The sequence below is a fragment of the Zosterops lateralis genome, assembly GCF_965231275.1.
Source record: "Zosterops lateralis genome assembly, chromosome: 4".
Taxonomy (NCBI): domain Eukaryota; kingdom Metazoa; phylum Chordata; class Aves; order Passeriformes; family Zosteropidae; genus Zosterops; species Zosterops lateralis.
The window spans coordinates 73,181,840-73,206,780 of record NC_139765.1 but is presented as its reverse complement, the minus strand read 5'-3'; the positions used below and the strand labels follow the sequence as shown (position 1 = coordinate 73,206,780).

At 46.3% G+C, this 24,941-nt stretch overlaps 1 protein-coding gene across 1 annotated transcript in view; it reads left to right on the top strand.

The window, feature by feature from the left end:
• Positions 1-3,851: 3,851 nt before the first annotated feature.
• NRF1 (nuclear respiratory factor 1) overlaps positions 3,852-24,941 on the top strand; it is a 63,754-nt gene continuing 42,664 nt past the window's right edge. Inside the window, exons 1-3 of the mRNA XM_083859699.1 lie at positions 3,852-3,968; positions 21,754-21,985; positions 24,068-24,182. Coding sequence (XP_083715825.1) covers positions 21,763-21,985; positions 24,068-24,182 — 338 coding nt within the window. The 5' untranslated portion in view covers positions 3,852-3,968; positions 21,754-21,762. The remainder of the gene's footprint in view (positions 3,969-21,753; positions 21,986-24,067; positions 24,183-24,941) is intronic.

Below are 24,941 nucleotides of genomic sequence, written 5' to 3'. Positions count from 1 at the left end.
AGTATTTATTTTAATATTTGCCAAGACCCAATAATACAATATATATTTATAGCAAGGAACATTGGTGAGATCCATCTCTGATTTATAAGAGATAAAGAAAATTAAATTTCAGCAGAAATATCGGTTCCTCACATGGGAAATCAGCGCGGACATGGCTGAGCCCTCAGGAATTTGGGCTAAAGGCCATAGAGAAAACTGGAAAAACTCCTTTAATTCTGATGTGTTGGATGAGGAGGGTAAAACCGTGTGGGATATTCTCGGTGTCTGAAGGGAAACCAGCCCGTCTGTGCCCTCGGGGCACCTCAGAGGACAAAAACACGCTCCCTGCGAGGGAGGAGAGGAACAGAGCCCGGGAATTCTCGGCCGCCTGGAGTTTATCTCTCCTGCCCAGAGGGGAGCTCACCCTGCTGCTGCTCCTGCTGACAGACCCGCCCGGGGACAAGAGACACAAACACATCTTAAACATCCCGCTCGGGGTGATCGGGGGATTTATTTCCCCAAGGAAAGTGGTCTGGATACAAAGCTAGGATCTCACTGGGGCAGGGTGAGCACAAACCCGCCCAGCCATGGGGGCAAGCGACAAAAATACATCCTAAACATCCCGCTCGGGGTGATCAGGGGATTTATTTCCCAAGGAAATCGGTCTGGATGCGAAGCTGGGAGTTCACCAGGGCAGTGTTGAGCACAGACCCGCCCATCCAGAGGGACAAGTGACAAAAATACATCCTGAACATCCGGCTCGGGGAGATCAGGGGGTTTATTTCCCCAAGGAAAGTGGTCTGGATGCGAAGCTGGGAGCTCACCGGGGCAGGGTGAGCACAAACCCGCCCAGCCACAAGAGACACAAACACATCTTAAAAATCCCGCTCGGGGTGCTCAGGGGATTTATTTCCCAAGGAAATCGGTCTGGATGCGAAGCTGGGAGCTCACCAGGGCAGGGTGAACACAGACCCGCGCAGCCATGGGGACCAAGTGACAAAAATACATCCTGAACATCCCGCTCGGGGTGATCAGGGGATTTATTTCCCCAAGGAAAATGGTCTGGATGCGAAGCTGGGAGCTCACCAGGGCAGTGTTGAGCACAGACCCGCCCAGCCACGGGGACAAGTGACAAAAACACATCCTGAACATCCCGCTCGGGGTGATCGGGGGGTTTATTTCCCCAAGGAAAGTGGTCTGGATACAAAGCTAGGATCTCACTGGGGCAGGGTGAGCACAAACCCGCCCAGCCATGGGGGCAAGCGACAAAAATACATCCTAAACATCCCGCTCGGGGTGATCAGTAGGTTTATTTCCCCAAGCAAATCGGTCTGGATGCGAAGCTGGGAGCTCACTAAGGCAGGGTGAGCACAAACCCGCCCAGCCATGGGGACAAGTGACAAAAACACATCCTGAACATCCCGCTCGGGGTGATCAGAGCCTGCTCAGGGGATTTATTTCCCCAAGGAAAATGGTCTGGATGCGAAGCTGGGAGCTCACCGGGGCAGGGTGAGCACAGACCCGCCCAGCCACGGGGACAAGTGACAAAAACACATCCTGAACATCCCACTCGGGGTGATCAGAGCTTGCTCAGTTTTCCAGAGAGAAAAGGTTGGTTTGTTCCCACTGGGACATGATTCCTCTCTGGATCATTCCCAGTCCATCCCAAATGAACATCCATGCTGTTCCTTTCAGACCCTTCATTCCTGGGCGGCCTCTGTCAAAAACCCCAGAGGTGCCAGCCCTCAGCACCCACAGACTCGGGGATTTTGGGCACTTTCCCAATCCCATGTCTGGATCAACCCATTCCAAATCCATCAGCAACACCTGGAAAAAATCCACCTGGATGGGACATCCTGACACTCCCTGAGGGAGGAGCAGCTGCACCTGCAGCATTCCCGAGCTGGGCTTTGTCCAACCTGCTCCTAAAATCTCCAAATTGGGCGTCCCAGAGGTGTCACATCCTACCCCTGTGGGGTTTTCCTGCTGCCTCACCGAAATCCACCTTCCTCCTTCCAGGACAAGCCTGTGGGGTGATTAATTTAATTTTAAAAAAGGAATTTTTGACCTGCCAAACCTCCAGCACAGAATAAACACATACATAAAAAAATTTGTCCCTAAATGAAGGGACACCCCTGATAATATTTTGCTTTTCAGGATGTTCTTAAACATCTTTTGGGAATTCTTCTCCTCATGCCTGTTCTTGTTGTGTTTTCCATGTTGTTCCTAAGGAAAAATAAATCCAACACCTTCAGGGGATCAGATATCAAGTTCATAAAAACCCCATAAATTTATTTATTTATTCTTATTATTCCCCTCAGTTCCTTTCCCCTCGTATGTTTTAAACTCTTCTCCTTGATTTTTCAGCTCCCTAAAACGTGGAATTGTTGACTGACATTGGAAAAGGCCTCTCACATCATTAAGTCCCAATAAGAGTCTTGGGACAGTGAGAGGTGAATTGTGGATTCCACAGAAAATGGAGACAATTTGTATTTTTAACTGGATTTTTTTTCCCACAGAAAAGGGAGGAAAACATAAAATTTAAAATGGATTTCTCCACAAAAATGGGGAAAAATCAAATATAAAAATTTCAAAAATCTGTTTAAAACTGTATTTCTTTCCACCAAAAATAAGGGAAACATTCTCATTTTGAACAGGGTTTTTTTCTACAATTTCCATTATAAAATGGATTTTCCACAAAACAAGGAGAGAAAATTCATTCTGAATATGATTTTTTTCCCCAAAAAAATAGAACCTCCTCAAACTATTTTAAATAGATTTTTTTTTCAAAATTGCTTTTTTAAGAGGCATTTTCCAGGAATTTGTATTTTAAACTGGATTTTCTCACCAAAAATATGGAAATAAAAAACCCCAACTATTTTAAATTGATTTTTCCGGAACTTCCATTTTAAACTGGACTTTCTCACCAAACATATGGGGGAGGAAAAAAAAAATCTATTTCAAACTGATTTTTCTCCCCAACTTCCATTTGCCATTTCGAAATGGATTTTCTCACCAAAAAATACGGGAAAAAAATTAAACTGATTTTCCCTCAACTTCCATTTTATACTGGATTTTTCCACCAAAAATACGGTAAAAAAATCTATTTTAAACTGATTTTCCCTCGACTTCCATTTCAAAATGGACTTTCTCACCGAAAATACGGCAAAAATAAAATAAAATTATTTTTAAAAAACTATTTTAAAATTATTTTTCTCTCAACTTCCATTTTATACTGGATTTTTCCACCGAAAATACGGCCAAAAAAAAATTTTTAAGAAAAAAAAATCTATTTTAAACTGATTTTTCCCTCGACTTCCATTTCATACTGGATTTTTCCACCGAAAATACAGCCAAAAAAACCCCAAACTATTTTAAACTGATTTTCCCTCAACTTCCATTTTATACCAAAAATACGACCAAAAATTCCTATTTTAAACCACTTTTCCCATGAATTTCCCCACCAACCCGCGCTTTCCCCTCAGCGCCCCCGAGGCGGGAAAACACCGCGACCTCCCCAAGATGGCGGCGACCCCTCGCCCCCAGCGCGCCCCCCAACATGGCGCCCCCATCGCGACCTCCCCAAGATGGCGGCGACCCCTCGCCCCCAGCGCGCCCCCCCAACATGGCGCCCCCATCGCGACCTCCCCAAGATGGCGGCGACCCCTCGCTCTCAGCGCGCCCCCCAACATGGCGCCCCCATCGCGACCTCCCTCTCATGGCCGCCCCCGCCTCCCACCCTCACCCTCCCCAAGATGGCGGCGGCGCGGCGCTATGACGCCATACGTCCCGCTCCCCCCCTCTCGCTGTCCCCGGCCTCCTCCTCCTCCCGCCGCCGCCGCCGCCGCCGCCGGTCCCCGCCTCCCGCGCTCGCCACCGCGGCGGCCGAGGGCGAAGCCGCGCCGCCGCCTCCCCGCTCGCCCCCCGCCCTGCCCTCCAGCCCGCCGCGGCCCCGCGGCGCGGGCCCGCCGCAGCGCAGCCGCTCTGAGGTGAGCGTCCTACCGCGCAATCTCCTCCAGCCCCGGCGCAGCCGCACCAACGCGGGGCCCCCGCCGCCCGCAGCCGCTCGCTCCCCCGGCGGCCGCCACCGCCCGGCCGTGCCCAGCCCGAGGGGCCGCCCCGGGGCCGGGGCACGGCGGGGGGACCGCGGTGGGAAGGCGGGGAGAGCGGCCCGAGGGGAGAGATCCGGGGGAAAGGGGGGGAGGAAGGTGCGGGGCGGCCTCGGAGCTCCCCGGGCTCGGCTCGGCCCGGCCCGGCCGGGCGGGGAAGTTGGGCCGCGGCCGCAGATGTTGGCGGGGCTTTTTGCTTCGTCCTTTTTATTCGTGGTGTTTTCGGAGTGTCCTCCTGTTTCTTTTCTGCTGTTAGCGCTCGCCACCCCCTTTTTATTATTTTTTTTTCATTATCCTTCCTTTTTTTTTCCCCCCTTCACCCACTCCATTTTTTTTGCCCCCCTTTTTTTGCCTTCACCCATTTTTTCAGCCCCATTTTTTTACTCTTCACATCCCCCTTTCTTCCCCTTCGCTCCCTTTTTTTCCCTTTCACTCCTTTTTTTTCCCCCCTCCACTCCCTTTTCCCCCCCCTTCTTTTTTTTTCTTCACCCCCATTTTTTTTTACTCTTCACACCCCCTTTCTTCCCCTCTACTCCCTTTTTTCCCCACCTTCACTCCCTTTTTTTTCCCCTTCACTCCCTTTCCCCCCCTTCACTCCCTTTTTTTCCCCTTCATCCCCTCTTTTTTTTTTCTTCACCCCCATTTTTTTACTCTTCACATCCCCTTTTTTTCCCCTTCACTCCCTTTTTTTCCCCTTCACTCCCTTTTTTTCCCCTTCACTCCCTTTTTTTTCTCCTTCACTCCCTTTTTTTTCTCCTTCACTCCTTTTTCCCCCTTCACTCCCTTTTTTTCCCCTTCATCCCCTCTTTTTTTTTTTTTCCACCCCATTTTTTCCCCTTTCCCCCCCACCCCCATAATCAATTGGGTTGTAAAAGGCCTCAAAGATAAATGAGTCCAACCTTGATGAAGTTTCTCTTTGTGCCCCTTTTTTTCCCCCTTCATCCTTTTTTTTTCCCTTTCACCTCCTATTTATTTTTTTCCCAGAATCACAGAACCAATTTAGGTTGGGAAAGACCTCTGAGCTCATTGATGAACTTCCCCTTCATTCTCCCATTTTTTTCTCCTTGTCATCCCTCTTTTTTCCCCTTTTACCCCCTCCCCTTTATTTTCCTTTACATTTTATACATGTACAATTTTCCTCCCTCTGTCCAGGAGGTTTGAAACGTGTTAATCACTCCCCTCCCCTCCATTTAATACACCCAAAAAATGGGTGTGAATTGCCTGTAAAAAAAGGGGTGTAACTGGGGATGTATTAAAATACCCCAAAAAAGGGGCTCTGAAACATCTGGCTCAGGACAGACCTGGCTGTGACTGAGGTGTTCAGGACCTTTTTTAGTGTAAATAATAATTAAGGGACAGAAATAATTCAGCTCAAGACTCTTCCTGCATTTGAGGTTACCAAGTCTAAGCTTTTTCCTGCAGCAACAGATGATTTTTCATTGTGTGGGGTGATGTTTTCTCTGTTCAAGTTCGGGAACTTTGCTTTATATTTTTATTTATTTTTTTCCCTCCTTTGCTGAACTGTTATTTGCAGAATTTGGGATTTTGAATCCCTTTGGTTGTGGTTTTGTTTCTGAGCACAGTTTTAGACTCTTCCCACATCCTGAGAGGATTCCCAGTGTGAACTCGTGTTCATCCTCCCTTTAGCCTTTCCTCTCCTTCATCCACACCCCAATTGCTCCTTTTCAGTGGAGTTTTAATTCTCAAACACTGAGGGAATAGGTGAGAGAATTGTTCATCTTTTTAATGGAAATTTTCTTTGCTGGTGCTAAAAGTGGGAACAACGATTTGGGTTTTGTTCTGTCAAGAGTGAAAGAGGAAGTGCATGAGGATGATGATGGTGGTACCTGCGGAGAGCTGAGGGTTGTAACAACTGATTTTTCAGAGTTTTAACCTTGCCCATCCATCCCTGGAAATGTCTGGATGGGGATTGGGATAGTTGGAGTTGTCTCTGCCCATTCCAGGGGTAGAATGGGATGGGATTTATATGGTCCCTTCCAACCCAAACCATTCCATGATTCCACAAAATGTCATAATTTAGAGTTAATTTAATTCCTCTCCTCTTCCTTTGGAATTTCCCTGTGTGTTTGGTGTTTTTGCAGAGCATCTCAGTTGGTTTTTTATGGGGTTTTGTTGCCTCCTGGTTGTTTTTGTGAGGTTTTGTGATGGTCTCTTGTGCACAGCCCCATAAACACAGTGAGCCCTGAGCCCTCAGCCTCATCCTCCTGTGGGGTTTTCTGCAGCTCTTGGGATGTTTTAGGGTTTAGGAGATAAATTGGCCAGGACAACCAACACCCCATTCCAGGAGTTAAATTAACACTGCCTGGAAAACCCAGCCCTGCCACTGAGAGTCCTTGGTGTGGGCTGGAGGTTGCAGCTCCATCAGGAAAATTGAAAATTTGGGGGATTAATCTTTTCCAGGGAAATGATGGAATCCCCATCCCTGGAATTGTCTCAAATCCTGTGGATGTGGCACCCCAGGCCGTGGTTGAGCTCGATGCTCTCACAGCTCTTTCCCAACTTTACCATTTCCACAATTCCATGAACAAAAGGCCACTTTGGTGGGGTTTTTCCAGCCAGTGATTTGTCTGGAATTCCCTGGAGAGAAGCCCCCAGTGCCTGGGCTGGTTGTTTTTCCTGAGCCTCACATGCATTTTTGTGAGGTTTTGTGATGGTCTCTTGTGCACAGCCCCATAAACACAGCGAGCCCTGAGCCCTCAGCCTCATCCTCCTGTGGGGTTTTCTGCAGCTCTTGGGATGTTTTAGGGTTTAGGAGATAAATTGGCCAGGACAACCAACACCCCATTCCAGGAGTTAAATTAACACTGCCTGGAAAACCCAGCCCTGCCACTGAGAGTCCTTGGTGTGGGCTGGAGGTTGCATCTCCATCAGGAAAATGGAAAATTTGGGGGAGATGAAGCTTTTTCCAGGGAAATGATGGAATCCCCATCCCTGGAATTGTCTCAAATCCTGTGGATGTGGCACCCCAGGCCGTGGTTGAGCTCGATGCTCTCACAGCTCTTTCCCAACTTTACCAATTCCACAATTCCATGAGCAAAAGGCCACTTTGGTGGGGTTTTTCCTGGCAGTGTTTTGTCTGGAATTCCCTGGACAGGAACCCCCAGTGCCTGGTGTCCACCTACAGCCCTGTCTTGGCATGAGGAATCCTTCACACGTTGGGATTTCATCACTTTTCTGTCTCTCAGGGGCCTGGATCACCCTTTTTTTCAGCCTTAAACCAGGCAATTTAACTTCTGGCAAGCTCAGGCTTGGAATATTTCAGCCAAGGGATCCCAGGAGAGTGGAGAAACCCAAACTGGGAGCACTGGGATCACTCTTTGTGTGTCCATCTCCCTTCCATGTCCAACTTCTGCCACATGCATGAGAATATTCCCATTGTTTTTCCAAAAGAAGGAGATTTTCATGCAGTTTCTCTCTCTTGGAGGGTTTGGGAATTATTATTTTTTTTATACATTACCCTTCTCTGCTCTGGGAAAGTGTCTTCCAGGAAGGCAGCAGGGCACAGTGAACTCTGCTGTGCTCCTGAATCCCTTTTACCAAGAAAATTTAATCCAGTCTTTTTTTTTTTTTTTCTACATAAGAACATTTTGTGCCGTCAGTAGGAGTGGTGGGGTTGTGTTGATGGTTTTTTGGTGCAGGGAGTTCTGTGAAATTCAGCCTTGGATTTATCTTCCTCAGGCTGAAGTTGATCTCTGGGAAAAAAAAAAAAAAAACAACCCACAGTTCAGATATTTTGTGTTACCCATTACCCAGTGCCCAAGATACTTAATAAAATATTTTTAAACCACTTTTTTTTGGAGCTTTAAAATAACTTCTGCTGCACAGTGGGGATTTTACTTGTACTGTTGAGTGCCTCACTGTCCTCTGGGGGAAGAAACTTTTCTCAAAATCCAACCAAAGCCCCCTGACACAGCTCCAGCCATTCCCTTGGATGAAGTGGCACCCTGGATGTGTTTAAAGGGAATCCATCCTCTTAGGGTTTGGAATTCAGCATTTTTTGGGTAATTTTAATGTTTTTTTAGGTCATTTTAATGCTTTCCCACCTTCCCACTGTTGGGTGCAGATCCATGTCCCTGCCCTGATCCATTTATCATTTATTTTAGTGATTAAATTCCTGTGTCTGCTCTCATGAACGGATCTCTTCATCAGCTCATTTTGCCTGTGAATCCAAACCAGGTAAATAAATCCTGGCAAAGCCCCTCTGGTTTCCAAATATTGCAAACTATAAAACTCAGAACTTCATTGGTGTCTTTTATCTCTTGAAATTAAAACTTCCACCAGAAGCCCTCACCACTTCCCATCCTAAAGGCTACAATGGAGTGTGAGGAAAGTTTTGAAGTGCAGAGTTGTGCAAGGCTTTGTGCTGGAGCTGGAGAAAACCCCTCACCTGTCCAGGATAAACCTGGAGCATCCAGGAGCTTTGGGGAAATTCGGGTTTGTTCTGTACCCCCTGCAGTGATTGTGATGGACTTCAATATTTGTGTCCTCCCCAATTCTGGTCCTTCTGCTTTTTTATTTTTGTCCTAAAAACTGGTGAGGCTGATCCAGTTGGCAGGTGTAGGGTTGGCTGGGGTTTGTAGGAACCCTCAAATATCCTTTGGGAATATCACAGGAACAGTCCTTGTGTTTCACCAGGAGTGTGAGAGGTCACCCAAGGCTCTGCTCCTGCTTTGATTCACAACTCAGGCTGAGTTTTTGGGAAGGAACTCTGAGACTGCTCTGGGTTTATTGTGGATGAGTTTTTTGCCAGACTCTGAGAAGGAATCCAAGGAGAAGTCCAAGAGGGGAATCCCTTCCCCTGGCAGATGGGAGCTCGTCCCCATCCACGCTGACATTTTGATGCCAGTGAAATTCCATCTTGTTTGTTTTTCCCCTCCTGGAGAAAAAAAAAAAAAAAAAAAAAAGGATGCAGCTGTATAAAAACCCCTTAAAAGGCTCAGGATGGCAGATGAATTCCACCTCAGTAGGATTGGGAATTCCAGTGTCTCCTTTTCCTTCCTGTTTTCACCCTTTTTTAGGGGACTGTGCTGCTTTTCCCGGGGAGCAGAGCCTGGTTTTATGCTGGAGGTGTCTCCTTGGTTTGGGAGCATTGTTTTTGTTGTTCTGTTTGGCAGATGTGTGAGTTATTTTACCTGTTTGTGTGCTGTCTGTGGTGCCTATAAATAATTAATGGCTCACTCAGATCCTGCAGACCCAGCAGCTACTGGGAGGGAAAACTCAAACCTCAAAATTGAGGAAAAACTCAACTTTCTCAGCCCTACAAAATTCACCTGCCCTCAAATACAGAAGGGAAAACCCATGGAAGTGTATTTTCACTCACAGACTTATGTTTTCTTGTGATCAGAGTGAGGAAGCCAATCCAGAATAACTGAGTCCCTCCCACTGTTCATTACATAAGCATCTAATTAAAGGACTCAAAACAGGGACGACTTGGAGAACTTCCCCATAGTCTGGGTCAAAAATACTTGGCATAACCACAGCCCAGAGTGCCCATGTTTTATTTATGCTGAGAAAGTGCTGTGTAAATGAAGAAGTTTATTTTTGGTGTCAGCCATTGGAGTCTCCTGCTGCTTCTGCAGCCGCTTCCTTGGGCACCAGGAAAATCCTTTAACTCCTGGTTTCCCTTTGGAAGGAGAAGGGATTTTGATAGTGCTGCTCCCTTCCCTCCCTAGAAGGAGCTGGCGGATTCAGAGCTCTGCTTTGGGTTGAAAGTTGGGTTATTTTCAGGCTTGTTAATTCTGCATTCCCATGGATTTGGGGGTGAATTTAGTCCCTTGCTCCAGAAGGAAACGATTAATTTCCCTGGGAATGGCTGGAATACTTTCATCCCTGATCATCAGCAACATATGCAGATGGAGGTGGTGGTGGTGGAGAGAGGTGGAAGAACAAAATGAAGCAGCAAATAAAAAAAAATAAAAATAAAAATCCACAATCCCTTTCCAGCAGGGTTGTCACAGGAGCTGTGGCAGCTCGGAATTCCCAAAGGATTTGCATACCCTGCTCAAAGAGAGTTATGGGGTGAGTCAGGGCTGCAATTCCAGGCTGGATCAGTTCAGGATCAGTCTGCAGAGTCCCCTGTGCCCGTGTGGGAGGCACGGAGGGGACACGGGGAGCCCGTTCAACAGGCTCTGTCAGTGTGAGAGGGAAATGTGGGATCAACATTTAAACCCGGCTTGGAGGTGCTTTAGACCTGAAAGACTGGCAGGCAAATGTCTCTGGTGTAGTAGGGCTGGAAATGCACTTTTTTTTTTTTTTTTTTTCCCTCCAGAAAACACAAATTTCGATGGTGTGGGATGTGAGGCTGTGAGTGTGAGGTGAGATTTTCTCATGTTCCTGCTGTGGGGTTTGCACAAGGGTCCATTTCCCTTCTCAGGGTCGTGGATTCACCATGGAATTGTGGAATGGTTTGGGTTGAGAGGACCTTAAAGCTCATCTCATGCCATGGCAGGGACACTTTTTACTGTCCCAGGCTGCTCCAAGCCCCAGTGTCCCACCTGGCCTTGGACATTCCAGGGATCCAGGGGCAGCCACAGCTGCTCTGGGAGTTCCAAAAATTTGCTGTGACCACAGAGCCACGTGCCCTGAGAGCCCCAGACACCAAAGGGGACCAGGAAAGCTCAGGATGTGCCTCTCAAATCCAAGTTGTTGGGGATTTCATCTCCATAAACTGAAAAAAACCCCTGGAATTTAACGTGAATATTGGTGGTGGTAAAGTCAAATGAAAAGTCATTAAGAGATCACAGAACCATGGAATGGTTTTGGGTGGGAAGGAACTTTCAAGGACATCCATGGCAGGGACACCTCACACTATCCCAGGCTGCTCCAAGCCCCAAAATCCAGCCTGGCCTTGGACATTCCAGGGATTCTCTGGCAATTCCAGCCCAGGCAGGAATTCCCAGTTCCCAATCTCCCATCCAGCCCTGCCCTGTGGCAGTGGGAAGCCATTCCCTGTGTCCTGTCCCTGTCCCCAGTCCCTCTGCAGCTCTCCTGGAGCCCCTTGAGGCCCTGGAATGTTCTGGGAGCTCTCCCTGGATCCTTCCCTTCTCCAGGGGAACATTCCCAGTTCTCCCAGCCGGGCTCCAGCCCTTGAAACTCCTCTGGACTCTCCATCAGCTCCAGGTCCTTGTGTTTATCAGTTCCCAGAGGATTTTCTGGGGAATTTTTCCTCCTCAAATGGATATTTTGCAGGGCAGCCAAGCAGACGAGTGCTTGAACCACTTGAACTTCAAGGAAGGGTGGCCAGGCTGCCATTGGGATGGAAATTTGGTGACTAAACGTGGTTAGGAATGTGCTGTCTGTTCTTACCCTGTGCTGATCTTGTTAATGCCACATGAAAACCAAGTCTTTGAGGTGATCCATCATCATTTTGGGCACCACAGCAGGAAAAAAAAAATGGTACAAAGGTATTAGAGAGTGTCCAAAGGAGGGACACAGGGATGGGGAAAGGGCTGGAGGAGCAGCTGAGGGGACTTGGATTTGTCCAGCCTGGAGGAGAGAGGAGGCTGAGGGGACACTCATGGGGGCTGCAGCTTCCTCAGGAGGGGCAGCTCTGTGTGACCAGGGGCAGGATCTGAGAGAATGGTGTCAGGAGAGGCTCAGGTTTGATATCAGGTTGGATATCAAGGAAAAGTTCTTTCCCAGAGGATGTTGGACACTGATTCCCCAGGAATGTTCCCACCCTCGAGGCTGCCAGAGCTCCAGGAGCATTTAGAGCTCTCTCAGGCACAGAATGGGATTGTTGGAGTATCCTGCACAAGGCCAGGAGTTGGATCAATGATCCTGTGGGTCCTTTCCCACTGAGGATATTCCCAGATGTAACCAGGGCTGGACACAGAGTGACCCTTCACCACCCTCTGTGTGTCACCCCTTCTCTTTCTCTTCTCCTGTGGAAGTCCAGCAGAACCACTAACCCTCCTTCTCCATAAAAGAGGATTAAAACTGGGAACATTTGCACCTTGCAGCAGGCAGCTCCTTCTTTCCCAGCAGAAATCCCAAGGGCTGTGCCAGGAATGCTGTCAGCAAACAGCAGCCTGTGCTTATTGGCTTAGGAATTCTTTAAAAGATCCCTCTTTTGGCTGTTAATTAAAAGAGCTGAATTGACTAAAGATGAGTAAAACTCAGCTCCAAGCTGTTAAAAACGACTCCTGGGTTCTGCAGATCTTGAGGAAAATAGGTTAAAATTGGGATTTTTCTGGGTGGCTCTTCAAACAAAATGCAGGTGGCACCTCAGAGAATGGCATTTGTCGTGTTCTGGTTCCTAAACTTGTGACAGACCACACATTTTCCAATCAAAAATCAATAAAAAAAAAGATTTTAGGGGAAAAGTTGCTCCTGGTGGATGCTGGTTAAAGGGGGAGTCATCCCAAATGTTTCCCGTGGAACCTGCAGAGCCTGGGGAATGCTAAATGAGAATTCCATCCAGTGCTTTACGGTCCTGGGCTGCAGTTTCACTCCCAGGTTTGGGTTACACTCACCTGGCACAGCCTGGGATGTGGTGATGCCCTTTCTGTGGGTTCCCACATGAGAAATGTGCCCTTTTTTTTCCTTGGGATCTTCCTGGGGAGGGCTGATCCCACTGGGATATTGTTATTTCTTGGTGTCAAAGCTTGAGAAGGGTCTTTAAGAGGAATCCACCTCATCCTTGTGTTCACCCCTTGGTTTCCTGTTGGTGTTTGGTGCCAAATATACAAAATTTAGCTGGGAAAGGACCCATTGCCAATCACATCACCCAAATGCAGCTCTCAGCAGCGAGCAGGAGGTTTTATCCTAATAAATACCTGTGAAATCCTATTTGTTTCTTTTCCAGCCCTGCCACAAATGAAGTTTTTTTTTCCTGCAGGGGGATTTCTTTGCTCTTTGATGTGACATTGTGACAGAGAGAACGTTAACAGGAGGAATTTTGATTTTGTTTGTTAGAATTCACTCGATTTCAGGGTTTTTCACGCTGACACCCAGGAGCATTGGGATTTATTTTAATTTTTTTTTTTTTTTTTTTGTTTTGTTCCCCATGCTAATTAAAAGGATCGTTTTACTAATGTTATGCCACAGGAGGACGCTGTGGAACGAGAGCTGTTGTTCCTCTCAGTGCCAAGCCTGTAAATAAGATGTTCACTTCAATCTTGATAAATAGGAATAAACTGGAGTGTCTTATCTTGCTTTGTGCCCGGTATTATCACTTGTGCTGCTGACAGGAGTCTCCAGTCCTGGAAAGTCTTTCCCATCCAAAAATTGGTGCTCCACCAGACAAAAAAAAACCCCCAAAAAAACCAACAAAAAAAACCCCAACCAAACAAACAAACAAACAAAAAAAACAACCTGTTTTTTTTTTAATCAGGTTGAGGTATAAGCCTCAAAATTCTCCCCATGAACAAAGGAGCTTTTTTTTTTTTTCCTCCATGGAGAATGGGATTTTGGTATTTAAATGTGCATTTCCAATGAGTTGTGGTAATAAGTGAGGTATGAATGGAGCTTATCCTCAGTGAATGGTGTTGTTTGCTTATCAAACCCACAGGGGTGACTCCCTCTAGGCACAGTTTTCTTACAGGAGTGTTATCAAATTCACCCTAAATACAAATTAATGATATTTACCCAGTGAGGGATGCCAGTGCAACGTGGAAATCATGGAAAGAGCTGCTTGGGAGTCTGGAATCACCTGCCAGGGACACCTGAAAATCCTCTTTTTCCTGTCCTCATGGAGAAAAGACCAGGAGAAGGTCTGGGATTGGCTCAGTGCTGGGAGTGGGGGATTTTCCCTGGCCTTTCCCAAAATCTGGTGCCCTTGGAACTGGTTGGCACAGAGCTCCTGGCAGCTCTGAGTCCTCCTGGAAGTGGTTTCCTTGTCAGGAAATGCAGTGAGGGAGCTCCTCCTGGCCAGGAGATGGGTGAGATGGCCCAGATGTTGGAGAAACAGAGTCAGGACAACACCAGGATTGGCCATTCCTCCTTTTTAAAGGTTTCCCTCTAACCTTCCTCTGAGCTGGCATCACCTCCTGTAACTCAGACCATCCCAAAACCACCAAAACATCAGATGCTCCAAAGGTTTTTAATTGATTTTAGTTTAATTTGCTTAGGTTTTTTAAAAAATAAGAAATTTAAAGGACTTATTTGAAAGGGTCAATCCTACACTCTCAGGAATAATAATCCCTCTGGTTTGTTTCCTCATTTTTTGACCATTCTCATCCAAGGGAAGATGCAAATCTCTCAAGACCAACGAGGTTTGACAGGTACTACTGGTGAAAATCATGGAACACCATCCCTGGATCTGTGTTTGTTCCCAGATGAGATTGATTCTCTGTGGTTGTGACCATCAAAATGTGATGGATCAAAAATCTGTGGATAATAAACCAGAATGTTCCCGCTCTCCTGAAAAACCGTAGAGGGAACAGGAAAAGCAGGACAGGAAAAGCAGGACTGGACAATTCCAAAGGTAAAACTCCACTCAAACAGGATTTGATGTTATTTAGCAAATGGCCAGTGATTGATTTCTTGCCTAGATCACTTTTCACTTAGGAATTATCCCAGGCTGCCTGTGCAGGGAAATTGGAGTTGATCGAGAGGCGCAGCCCGAAGTTCAGAACAGCTTTTTTCAACACCACATTCCTGAGCACCAAGTGCAGAGGAAGTGCTTTTTAATCTCATTGAATCCACCAAGTGTGACCCAGTTGACTGAAAAAGCTCCTTCACATCACGTCAAGCCAGATCATCAAAGGTGCTTTTTGATCCCTCCCCAGCGGTGCCGGTGCTGCTGTGCCAGGGAGGAGGAGAAGGACGAGCTGCAGCCACAAACAGTTGGTAGATTTTAAAATAAATAAAGTGAGGTCCTCCTTACCCTCAGCAGGAGCAGGTGGGGAGTTCTGGGTGCCACCAGCAGCATCTTGTGAGCTGTGAAATCAGGAAACTGCTCCAGCCTTGCTCTGTGGCTCCTGGAGATGATGGAGCAGCTTTTAGAGGAATCACCACAACTCCCTCCCAGCAAACTGTGGCCAGAACCTCATTTAGAGGATGATTTCCTACAGAGGTGCATAAGAGGGGTGAACACCACGGAACACAGGAGCTCTGCAGGACAAAAAGTGCCAGTGTGATGTTGTTTAATGCAGAGAAAAATTACTTATTTGTGGCAGAGCCTTGAATCCATTAAACTCCAGATGCTCGTCAGCTTCACACAAGAGCAGAAGGAAAGGCAGGAGGTTTTGCAGGTTTTCTGGAAAACACCCAGAGCAGGATTTCCCTGAAGTGAAAGCACGAGGAGCGGGACCAGCTTGAATAATAAACCAGATTTTCTCTTTTTTTTTTTTTTTTTTTTTTTTTTTTTTTTTTTTTTTTTTTGAGATTTTCATGTAGTGCCAGCCAAAGTGTTCCATGGTGGGTTCCTGTGTGGAGCAGGGGTGTCAGTAAGCAATTGGTGCTGACTGGGGCACAGAGAATGGTTTTGGAAAGAAAAACCAGAAAAGAAACGATGAAACAAACCAAAGGGATCATTCCTGAGAGTGTAGGATTGACCCTCTCAAATAAGTCCTTAAAATTTCTTGATTTTGAAAAAACAAAGCAAATTAAACCAAAATAAATTAAAAACCCCAGGAACATCTGATGTCCCTTGAGCTGACTGAGCAACCACAACATCAACTTGTCTCTTCCTTTCTCCATGCTTTTGTTGAGTACAAGGCATAATTTTGGGGAAAAAAAATCAAGTGAAAAGCTTTAATCCACAAGAGTTTCAGGCCACAAAGCCCCACCTGTGTCCTGCTCTGTGTGTTTGGGTGTGTCCCTCACCAGGGGATGGGTTTAGTGGTGACCTTGGCAGTGTAGGGGGACAACAATTGGACTTGATGATGCTTTTCTAACCTAAACTATTCCATGATTCCATCTTTTCCGTGGTTCAAAGCCTTTGGAGGGTGGCAGGAGTTTTTCTCCTGAGTTTCCTCCTTGATCAGAGGAGAAGATCCATGGCCTGACCAGCCTGGGATGAGAACAGGGACAGTCCCCTGATGTCGTTAATGTGTCTGTTAAATTAAATGGGGACTTTGATCACTTGTAAAGAGGATTCTGGGTTTTCAGAACCTTAGTCCTGTCTTTTTCCTCCCCTGTAATTTCCAGCTCCTCGCAGAGAAGGCAGAGCTGCTGCTTGAGCTGGGGACACCCATCCAAATAACATTTATTGCTGGGATGGGATTTCCTTCTTCCCAAAACCTTTGGTTGGGAAGGGTTGTGCACCCTCAGCAGGCTGTGTGAGAGCTGATCTCTCCCTTTGCCATTGAGGATTTGCTAATTCCTGCATTTCAGTCATAAAATTTTACTTTTAGTTATGAAATGTCGTGTTGGTTTTCATGTTGATGCTGGTACAGAGTGCAGGGAAACTTTTCCCTTTTGGTTTTCCATCCAGAATGACTCACTCTCGATATGAAAAGATGAAGACTGAATTTTCTGACAATCAGGATAATTAGCAAAGAAGCGAGTTTTGTAAGAACATCGACTCGATTGATCAATTTGAATACCAGATCTTTGTGTTTGGTGTTTTGGGTGCCATTGGTTGTTCCCACCCTATTTCAGAATGGTGGAATCGTGGAATGGGTTGGGTTGGAAGGGACCTTAAAGCTCATCCTGCTTTGGGACACCTTCCACTGTCCCCGGCTGCTCCAAACCCCAATGTCCACCCTGGCCTTGGACACTTCCAGAGATCCAGGAGCAGCCACAATTACTTTGGGCAATGAGGAAGAAATTCTTCCTTACGCCTGATCTAAATCTACCCAATTTCACTTAAAACTTTGTCCCTGCATTCCCCAAAGTCTCTTTCATGGTTGGGAGGGATCCTCTTATACACACTCACAAGAGGACAGATCAAGCAGGTCTCTCAAAATCTCCATATAATTCCTATTTTGCTTTCTTTCAAAATTATTTAAACCACCAAAGAAGCGAGACCCAGCGATTCTTTTATTTATCGCTGATCTGAGCAGGATTTCAAATTAATGTGGTGTGGGCTGAGTTGGTAAAAATGGCCTCATGATTTAAGATTCCAGAGGAGAAATGCTCATCTCCAGCTTCACTCTGTCTCTGTCGTGTCTCCTGCAGCATCTGAAGCAAAAACCTCTTCAGTGGGATAAAGGTTTAAAACAATTCCAGGCCCTGCCTGTGTAAGGGAGTTAGTCCATCGTGCTGCTGCTGCTCCTCATCATTTTTTCTAGTGTGGAATTTTTATTTTGGGGCTCATTTTTAAGCCCCCATTAACCTGGATGGAGATGGTAGAGGATGGTGTCTGTGGGGTTTTTTATGGGTTAAATTATGACTTGTTCCAACCACACCATAGAAAAGTTAATTTCAATCCACGTGGGCTTAAATTTGGTGTGGAATTGATGGGGTTTATGAGCAGTTCCTGATGTTTTCTGGTGGTTTGAGTGGTGCAGCTCTGCTCTTTCCTTGTTCCTCCAGCCATGGTGTCAGTCAGGGCTGGCAGGACCATCAGAGGAACCCCAAAAACACTCGTGAAGCAGCTTCACTGTGTGATCAGAGAGACTTTATCCTCATATTTTTTAATAAATATCACTTAAAATGACTTTAAAACAACTTCTGGCTGTCATCCAGACCTTCTGGACTAAGCCACAGCTACCAGGAAATGTCACTGCTGCATCCTTAGGCTTTCCCTGCTCCTGAAACATCTCTGGTTTTTGGAGAAAAACAGGGATCAACCTTCCTTTTCTGGAGTGGTGAATGCTCATCTCTAAAGCTACCCAGGAACAGCTTTCCTTCCATCCCTGTGCCCAAATCCCTGCTCAAATCCATTCCCCACAAAGCCTGGCTGGTGTCAAGAATCCTTTGGGAATAATTTGAATGTGGGAATGGCTTCCCAAGGCTTCAGTGTTTGTGGAATCAGGTTTGGATTTCCTTTGAGTGGGAGGTTTCTTTCCAGTGGTATCATCATTTCCTTCCATTGGTATTATCATTGTCTTGTCTCCTGATGGACCTGGAAGTCACTGTGCTCTATTAATCATGTTTTGATCACATTTTTCCATGGATTTTAAAAATTTCACTAGAAATTCCTAACATTGCACTACTCCAGCAAGAAAAGCTGCAATGTCCCCTTTGATGAAAAGCTTGGTGTCTTGGGAAATCTGTTAAGCTGCTCCATAAAGATTTACTTGAAATATTTTTTTTCCCCACCCATTTTTCTCTGGTGGTGGCAGAATGAATTTCTTGGGAGGAGGTTGGGGCTGGTTGTTTTCCCACTAGAAATTTTCAGTTTGTCTCAATGTACCTCTCAGTCCCTTCCTCACTGGCACTGCTTGAACTCTTGCTATTTTTGGATTGTTCTAATATTACAACCCAAGTTGTAAACAGGGTTGGGCAACAGCAGCATCGGACTCCAGCAGCTTTTTAGGGAGGATTGGGAGTCTGGAGCTGTTCTGGCTTTAGCTGTAGCCTCAGTAGGTTCGTGACACTCTCACAACAACAATTCTGCTGTCCCTCAGGCTGGGATATTCCAACCCTTCCCCAGCACTGCCAATCCCTAGAGTCTGTTAAATCCCTTCAGGGATGGGGATTCCAGCATTTCCCTGTTCCACTCATGACCCTTTTGGAGAAGAAATGTTCCCTAAAATCCCATCTAAACCTCCTCAGCACAACTTGAACCTGTTTCCTCTTGTCCTGTGGCTTGGGAGAAGAGACTGACCCCCACCTGGCTGCAACCTCCTTTTTGTTTAGTCAAAATAACCCTCTTGATGAAATTTTTTGGGTTCCCATCTCATTGACCCTTCTGTGGCATCCCATGATTTGATGTCAGTCAGGAGCTGTAATTCCCTGACTGTACTTACAAAGTCAAGGATCTTTTTTTTTTTGTTTATTTTCTCATTCCCTGCAGCTGCCCACCTCTTTCTGCTCTTTGCCCTGAGCAGGAAGAGAGTCCCTTTGGGGAATCTGTTTTTTGAGGATCGAGGTTCTAGTTCTCCTGTTGGAAAGCACCTGAGGGATGTGCTGGTTTTTTTTCCACAAACGTACAGCAGGCACAGGCTGAAAATATCCCTGCACCTCCTGTCCTGCTCCTTCTGCACAGATCTGTCCTCCCAGTGTGTGGCCCAGGGCCCTGCTGACTCCGTAAGCTGCTGCTTTGCTCAGTGCTTTACCACTGGACACATTAAATAAATCACTTTGCTGTGATGTTTGTGCTTGGGTTGTGATGGCTTTGCCCATTTCTGGAGCATGTCCAGGGAAGAGAACGGAGCTGGGGAAGGGTCTGGAGCCCCAGGAGGGGCTGAGGGAGCTGGGGAAGGGTCTGGAGCCCCAGGAGGGGCTGAGGGAGCTGGGGAAGGGTCTGGAGCCCCAGGAGGGGCTGAGGGAGCTGGGGAAGGGGCTGGAGCCCCAGGAGGGGCTGAGGGAGCTGGGGAAGGGTCTGGAGCCCCGGGAGGGGCTGAGGGAGCTGGGGAAGGGTCTGGAGCCCCAGGAGGGGCTGAGGGAGCTGGGGAAGGGTCTGGAGCCCCAGGAGGGGCTGAGGGAGCTGGGAAGGGGCTGAGCCTGGAGAAAAGGAGGCTCAGGGGGACCTTGTGGCTCTGCACAAGTCCCTGACAGGAGGGGACAGCCAGGGGGAGATTTGGGATCTAATCCCAGGGAACAGGGACAGGAGGAGAGGGAACGGCCTCAGGCTGGGCCAGGGGAACCTCAGGGTGGATTTTAGGGGAATTTCTCCATGGAAATGGTGGCCAGGCTTTGTGAGGGGCTGTCCAAGGAGATGATGGACTCACTGTCCCTAGGGATGTCCAAGGAATTCCTGGATGTGGCACTCAGTGCTCTGGGCTGGAGAGGGGACACAGGTTGGACTTGATCTCAGAGGTCTTTTCCATCCTCAGTGATCCTGGGATTCTGTACTGTCATCATTTGTGTCCTGAGCTATTGAGGCCAGAGGAGACTTTGTGTCACCCTCAGGTCTCTTCCCTGAAAGCTGTGGCAAAAGCAAGTCCCAGCTTTGACCCTTTAATGAGCAGGTGAGGGAATCTCAGGGCTGCAGGATCCTTGTGGATTCCTCCAGCAGAAAGAGCAGCATCTGGGTGCTGTGCTCTCTTTGGAAACATGGATTTTACCAAATTCTTTAATCTAAAATTCCTCTCCTGGCTCCTGGTGGAGTTGTTATTTCCCTCTGTTGGACATCCTCTGTCTACAAGATCTCTGTCCCTGGTGCTCACAGCCTGTGGGTGCTGGGATTGTTCAGGGAGAAAACCCTAAACATCAGAGCTTGGGGATCTTAGTGCTTTCCCACACTGGCCTGTGACTGTGAGGAGAGATCAAAAACAATCCTTGGAAGGTTAAAAACCATTACCAGGTGCTGGTTTTTTTTCTAACACATTTTTTACTTGTAAGAAACAATCGATGGGTGTTGTTCTAAATGACCAATAACATTCATTGTACTGAAACAATGTATAAAAATAAACTCTGCCTGAAAACCACTTTAATTGCAAAATTATAATCATTTGGAGAGGGGGGGTGTTTATTAAACTTTGAATAAACTTTGCTTTTTAAGCCCTCCAAGAAGATTGGAGCATATCATTATTACCACCCTCCCATGTTGTTAGAGGACAGGGAATAAAGGACACTCACACATTTAGTTTATTAGAGCAAAAAGAGTCGAAAATTGTTTATTTTCGACTTTGATATATATATATATCTATATATAGATATAGATAGATATATATATAGATATATATATACGTAGGTTTTGGACATTGACTAGAGATTGGACAATGAGGTTGGCATTTCTTCAACCCCACTGGTTAAACTAAAAGTTTATTAATTGTCCCTCCTCCAGAAAGGAATGCAAAAACAACTACAGTGGGTTGAACTCCCACTCTCTGAGGGTCCAGCCCTGCAGAAAAGTGGCTACAATAATTAGCGAGACTTCTCTTCGATGATGCTTTGGAAGTGAAAAGGTTTAATAAAGTAAAAATAACAAAATAAACAAAATGTTGCAGAAGGCAAGTCATAAGCCCAGCACAGGTGACTGAGAAACTTCAAATGCCCTGAAAAGCCTCTTCTTCCCTTTTACTCTCTCTTAAATACTGAATATTTTAGGAGGGATAACCTGGTTAAGAGCCAATAGAGAGGGACACAGGGTTTGAAGAGCAGTGACAAGATCCAATAGATGCTTCTCTCTGACCCTGAGCCAATCCTTGTCAGAAGGGCATGAAACTTTCTGGGTTCTTTACCTTAAGGGGTGAGCTTTAAACTTTCGCTATATGAAAAATATATAATTATATATTTATATAATACATTATATTATATTTTTTATATATATATATGTGTGTGTGTGTGTATATATACATATTCTATTTTTATATAATTATATATATTTAATATAATTATATATATAATTATATTTAAAATATATTTTAAATATATTTTAAATATATAAATATATTTTATGTATTATATATAATGTAATTATATTAAAAAATATATAAAATAATTAAAAAATAATGCACCCCACACACCCAGCAAATGGTGTGTGGGTTGCATTACTACAAACACCTTCCTTGACATCACAACCCCATGAGAAACTCCACTACAAAAACCCAAAACACCAAAAAGCTGACAAAGATCAGGGACAACCATCCCGAATATAACAACAATAACAACCCCATATGCTTTTTTTTTTTGTCCCTTCTGTCAGTGACTCTTGATGGAAGAACACGGAGTGACGCAGGCAGAGCACATGGCGACCATCGAGGCCCACGCGGTGGCCCAGCAGGTGCAGCAGGTGCACGTGGCCACCTACACGGAGCACGGCATGCTGAGCGCCGACGAGGACTCGCCCTCCTCGCCCGAGGACACCTCCTACGACGATTCCGACATCCTCAACTCCACGGCCGCCGACGAGGTCACCGCCCACCTGGCGGCCGCAGGTAAACATCCGTCATCGTTGTCATCGTCGTCATCGTCGTCATCGTCATCGTCGTTTTGGTTTGGAGTTATGGGTGGAGCTCCCGTGGAGTGGAGAGTTGTCTTGGTTTGGAGTTAGGGGTGGAGACTCCCTTGGAGTGGAGAATTGTCTTGGGAAGAGGGAAAGCTGGAGCCTCTCTTGGAATGGAGAATTGTCTTGGTTTGGGAAGAGGGAAATATGGAGCCTCCCTTGGAGTGGAGAATTGTCTTTGTTTGGAGTTATGTGTGTCTTCCAGGGAAAGCTGGAGCCTCCCTTGGAATGGAGAATTGTCTTAGTTTGGGAAGAGGGAAAGCTGGAGCCTCCCTTGGAATGGAGAATTGTCTTGGTTTGGGAAGAGGGAAAGCTGGAGCCTCCCTTGGAATGGAGAATTGTCTTGGTTTGGGAAGACAGGTGTCTGCCAGGGAAAGCTGGAGTTTCCCTTAGAATGGAGAATCGTCTTGGTTTGGGAAGATAGATGTCTTCCAGGGAAAGCTGGAGCCTCCCTTAGAATGGAGAATTATCATGGTTTGGGGAGACAGGTGTGACATTGTTGTACAGCACAATGACACAAAGACTCTGACCTCAGAAGGCTGGAAATGACTCCTTTATTTTTGGGATGTGTCTCCCTTATATACCATTCTACACAGACCAGTTTGATTGGTGAAATAAAGATAAACCTCTCCAATCACATTGGTCAGACCAGAGGGACATCAAGAAGAAGTCCCTCCTAGGGAAAAGAATGTAAACCAAGTTTACAGTTATAAAAACATCCCTTGTTTACAGAAAATTCCCTGGGAAAAGAATTTCAGAAAACCAAAACATCTCGGGCACGAACCAGGTGTCCACCAGGGAAAGCCAGAGCTCCTTTTGGAATGGAGAATGTAAACCCCCTCTCCCTCCAAATTATTATGATTTTGCAATCAAGGGGGCTCTCAGGCAAAGATATGGGGATAGGAGTAACAGTTCTTTACTAGGAAAGTTAAAAATACAAATGTGGTAGTGCAAAAAAGGACAAGCAAACAAAAAATCCTAGAAAAGGTGACAGAATAAGAACACAGCCTGACCCCCTGTTTGTCAGGGTGTTGGGAGCAGTCCAAATAAATCCTCCCAGCGAAGCCAAATGGCCTTGTAATAGGTCTGTGTTAGCAGAAAAATGGGGTGATAATTAAGCACTGGGAGTCTGGCCTGACTCTGTGTCAGAATTTAGACCAAACCTGTGAGGTTCCACCACCTCCTGAGCATCCCTTGCTTATGAATTTTCCAGCCTCCCATCCTGCAGGATTTTTTCTTTCCCTTTCCTTTCTAGCACACAGGATTTTCAGGCCTGGGGTGGTCTTCAGAAAACTCTGGTAGGACAATGCTGGGAACTCTGGATTTTATATTTCTTTCCCATTAGAGCAGGTCCTTAAATCCCTCAGGAAACCCTCAGACTCCTGATGCTGTAGTTGGGGTGTCCAGGCAGGATTTGTGGAGCTGGACCTGCTTTCCTCTTCCTCAGATCAGTCAGTTATTCAAAGTCTTGGGAGTTTTTCAGTATGTTTGGAAGATGAAATACAGAATTTCATGAATATAAGGAAAACTTTAGGCTGAAGAATGTGACTTTCCCCTTTCCCTTCTAGCACACAGGATTTTCAGGCCTAGGGTGATCTTCAAAAGACTCTGGCAGGACAATACTGGGAACTCTGGATTTTGCATTTCTTTTCCATTAGAGCAGGTCCTTAATCCCTCAGGAAACCCTCAGACTCCTGATGCTGTAGTTGAGGTGTCCAATCTCCTCAGATCAGTCAGTTATTCAAAGTCTTGGGAGTTTTTCAGTATGTTTGGGAGATGAAATACAGAATTTCATGAATATAAGGAAAACTTTAGGCTGAAGAATGTGACTTTCACCTGGGACCGAGCTGGGATTTGCCAGCCTGGGGAGTGGAGCCTTTCACTCCCAGAACTCAGGGAAGGATTTGTGTCACTTGGCTCTGCTGGGGGGACACCCTGGGCAGTGACAACATCCCTGTGGGCAATTCCTGAGCTGCTGGTGCTGAGTTTGACCCTCTTGTGTTTCCATTTGCAGGCCCTGTGGGGATGGCAGCAGCTGCTGCTGTGGCAACGGGGAAGAAAAGGAAGCGACCTCACGTTTTTGAGTCCAACCCCTCCATCCGGAAGAGGCAGCAGACACGTTTGCTCAGGTGAGCACTCACCTGTCCCTGCCACCTCCAGGTGGCCTCTGGTGGCTCTGTGTGGTCACACCAAGTATTGCTCAGAAGTTCACCCAGCTCGGGGTGGTTTTTTTTTGGGAGCGTCTTTCTGGAACCCAAGAGTTGTGGTTTAGTGTGCAGTAAAGGGTTAAATTGCAGCTCTGCTCATCTCCGAGGTGATTTTATGATCTGACACTCTGGGTGGGTCCATTGTTCTGTTTTAACCCCAACTAACTCTTCTGTAGTTTCTGTAACAACTAACTCTTGACACCAGTTAACTCTGTCACAGTGACATTGCAAGATCTCCAGAGTGGCTTTAGCAGAAACTGCAGCTCCATCCAGGTGGGAAATGGATTTGTAGAGAATTCCCAAAGTCTGGCAGAAGGCTCACATAAGATGCATCTGTGTGCAAACCTTGAGATGAGAAATGCTGACTTAGAAATGCCATGGAATGGGATGGACGTTGTTGAGAGAGAAATGGAACCAGAAACAAGTTTCAAAGGATGGCCTTGGAGAAATAGAACTATGAAAGGACCCACCAGGGGAAATTTTAGATAATTGGCTTTAAGGCATTAGCAGCATTGTGTGGCAAAAGCTGAAAGGCCAAGAAATGCTTATAATGTGTTGTAATTAGGAAATAGTTTGGCTTCTGATTGTGATGGAGTGAATTGTGACACCTGTATTGTCTCACCCCTCACATGAGACTGAAAATGGAATAGAAGTTTTTAAAACACCTCTCTTTTCAGTCAG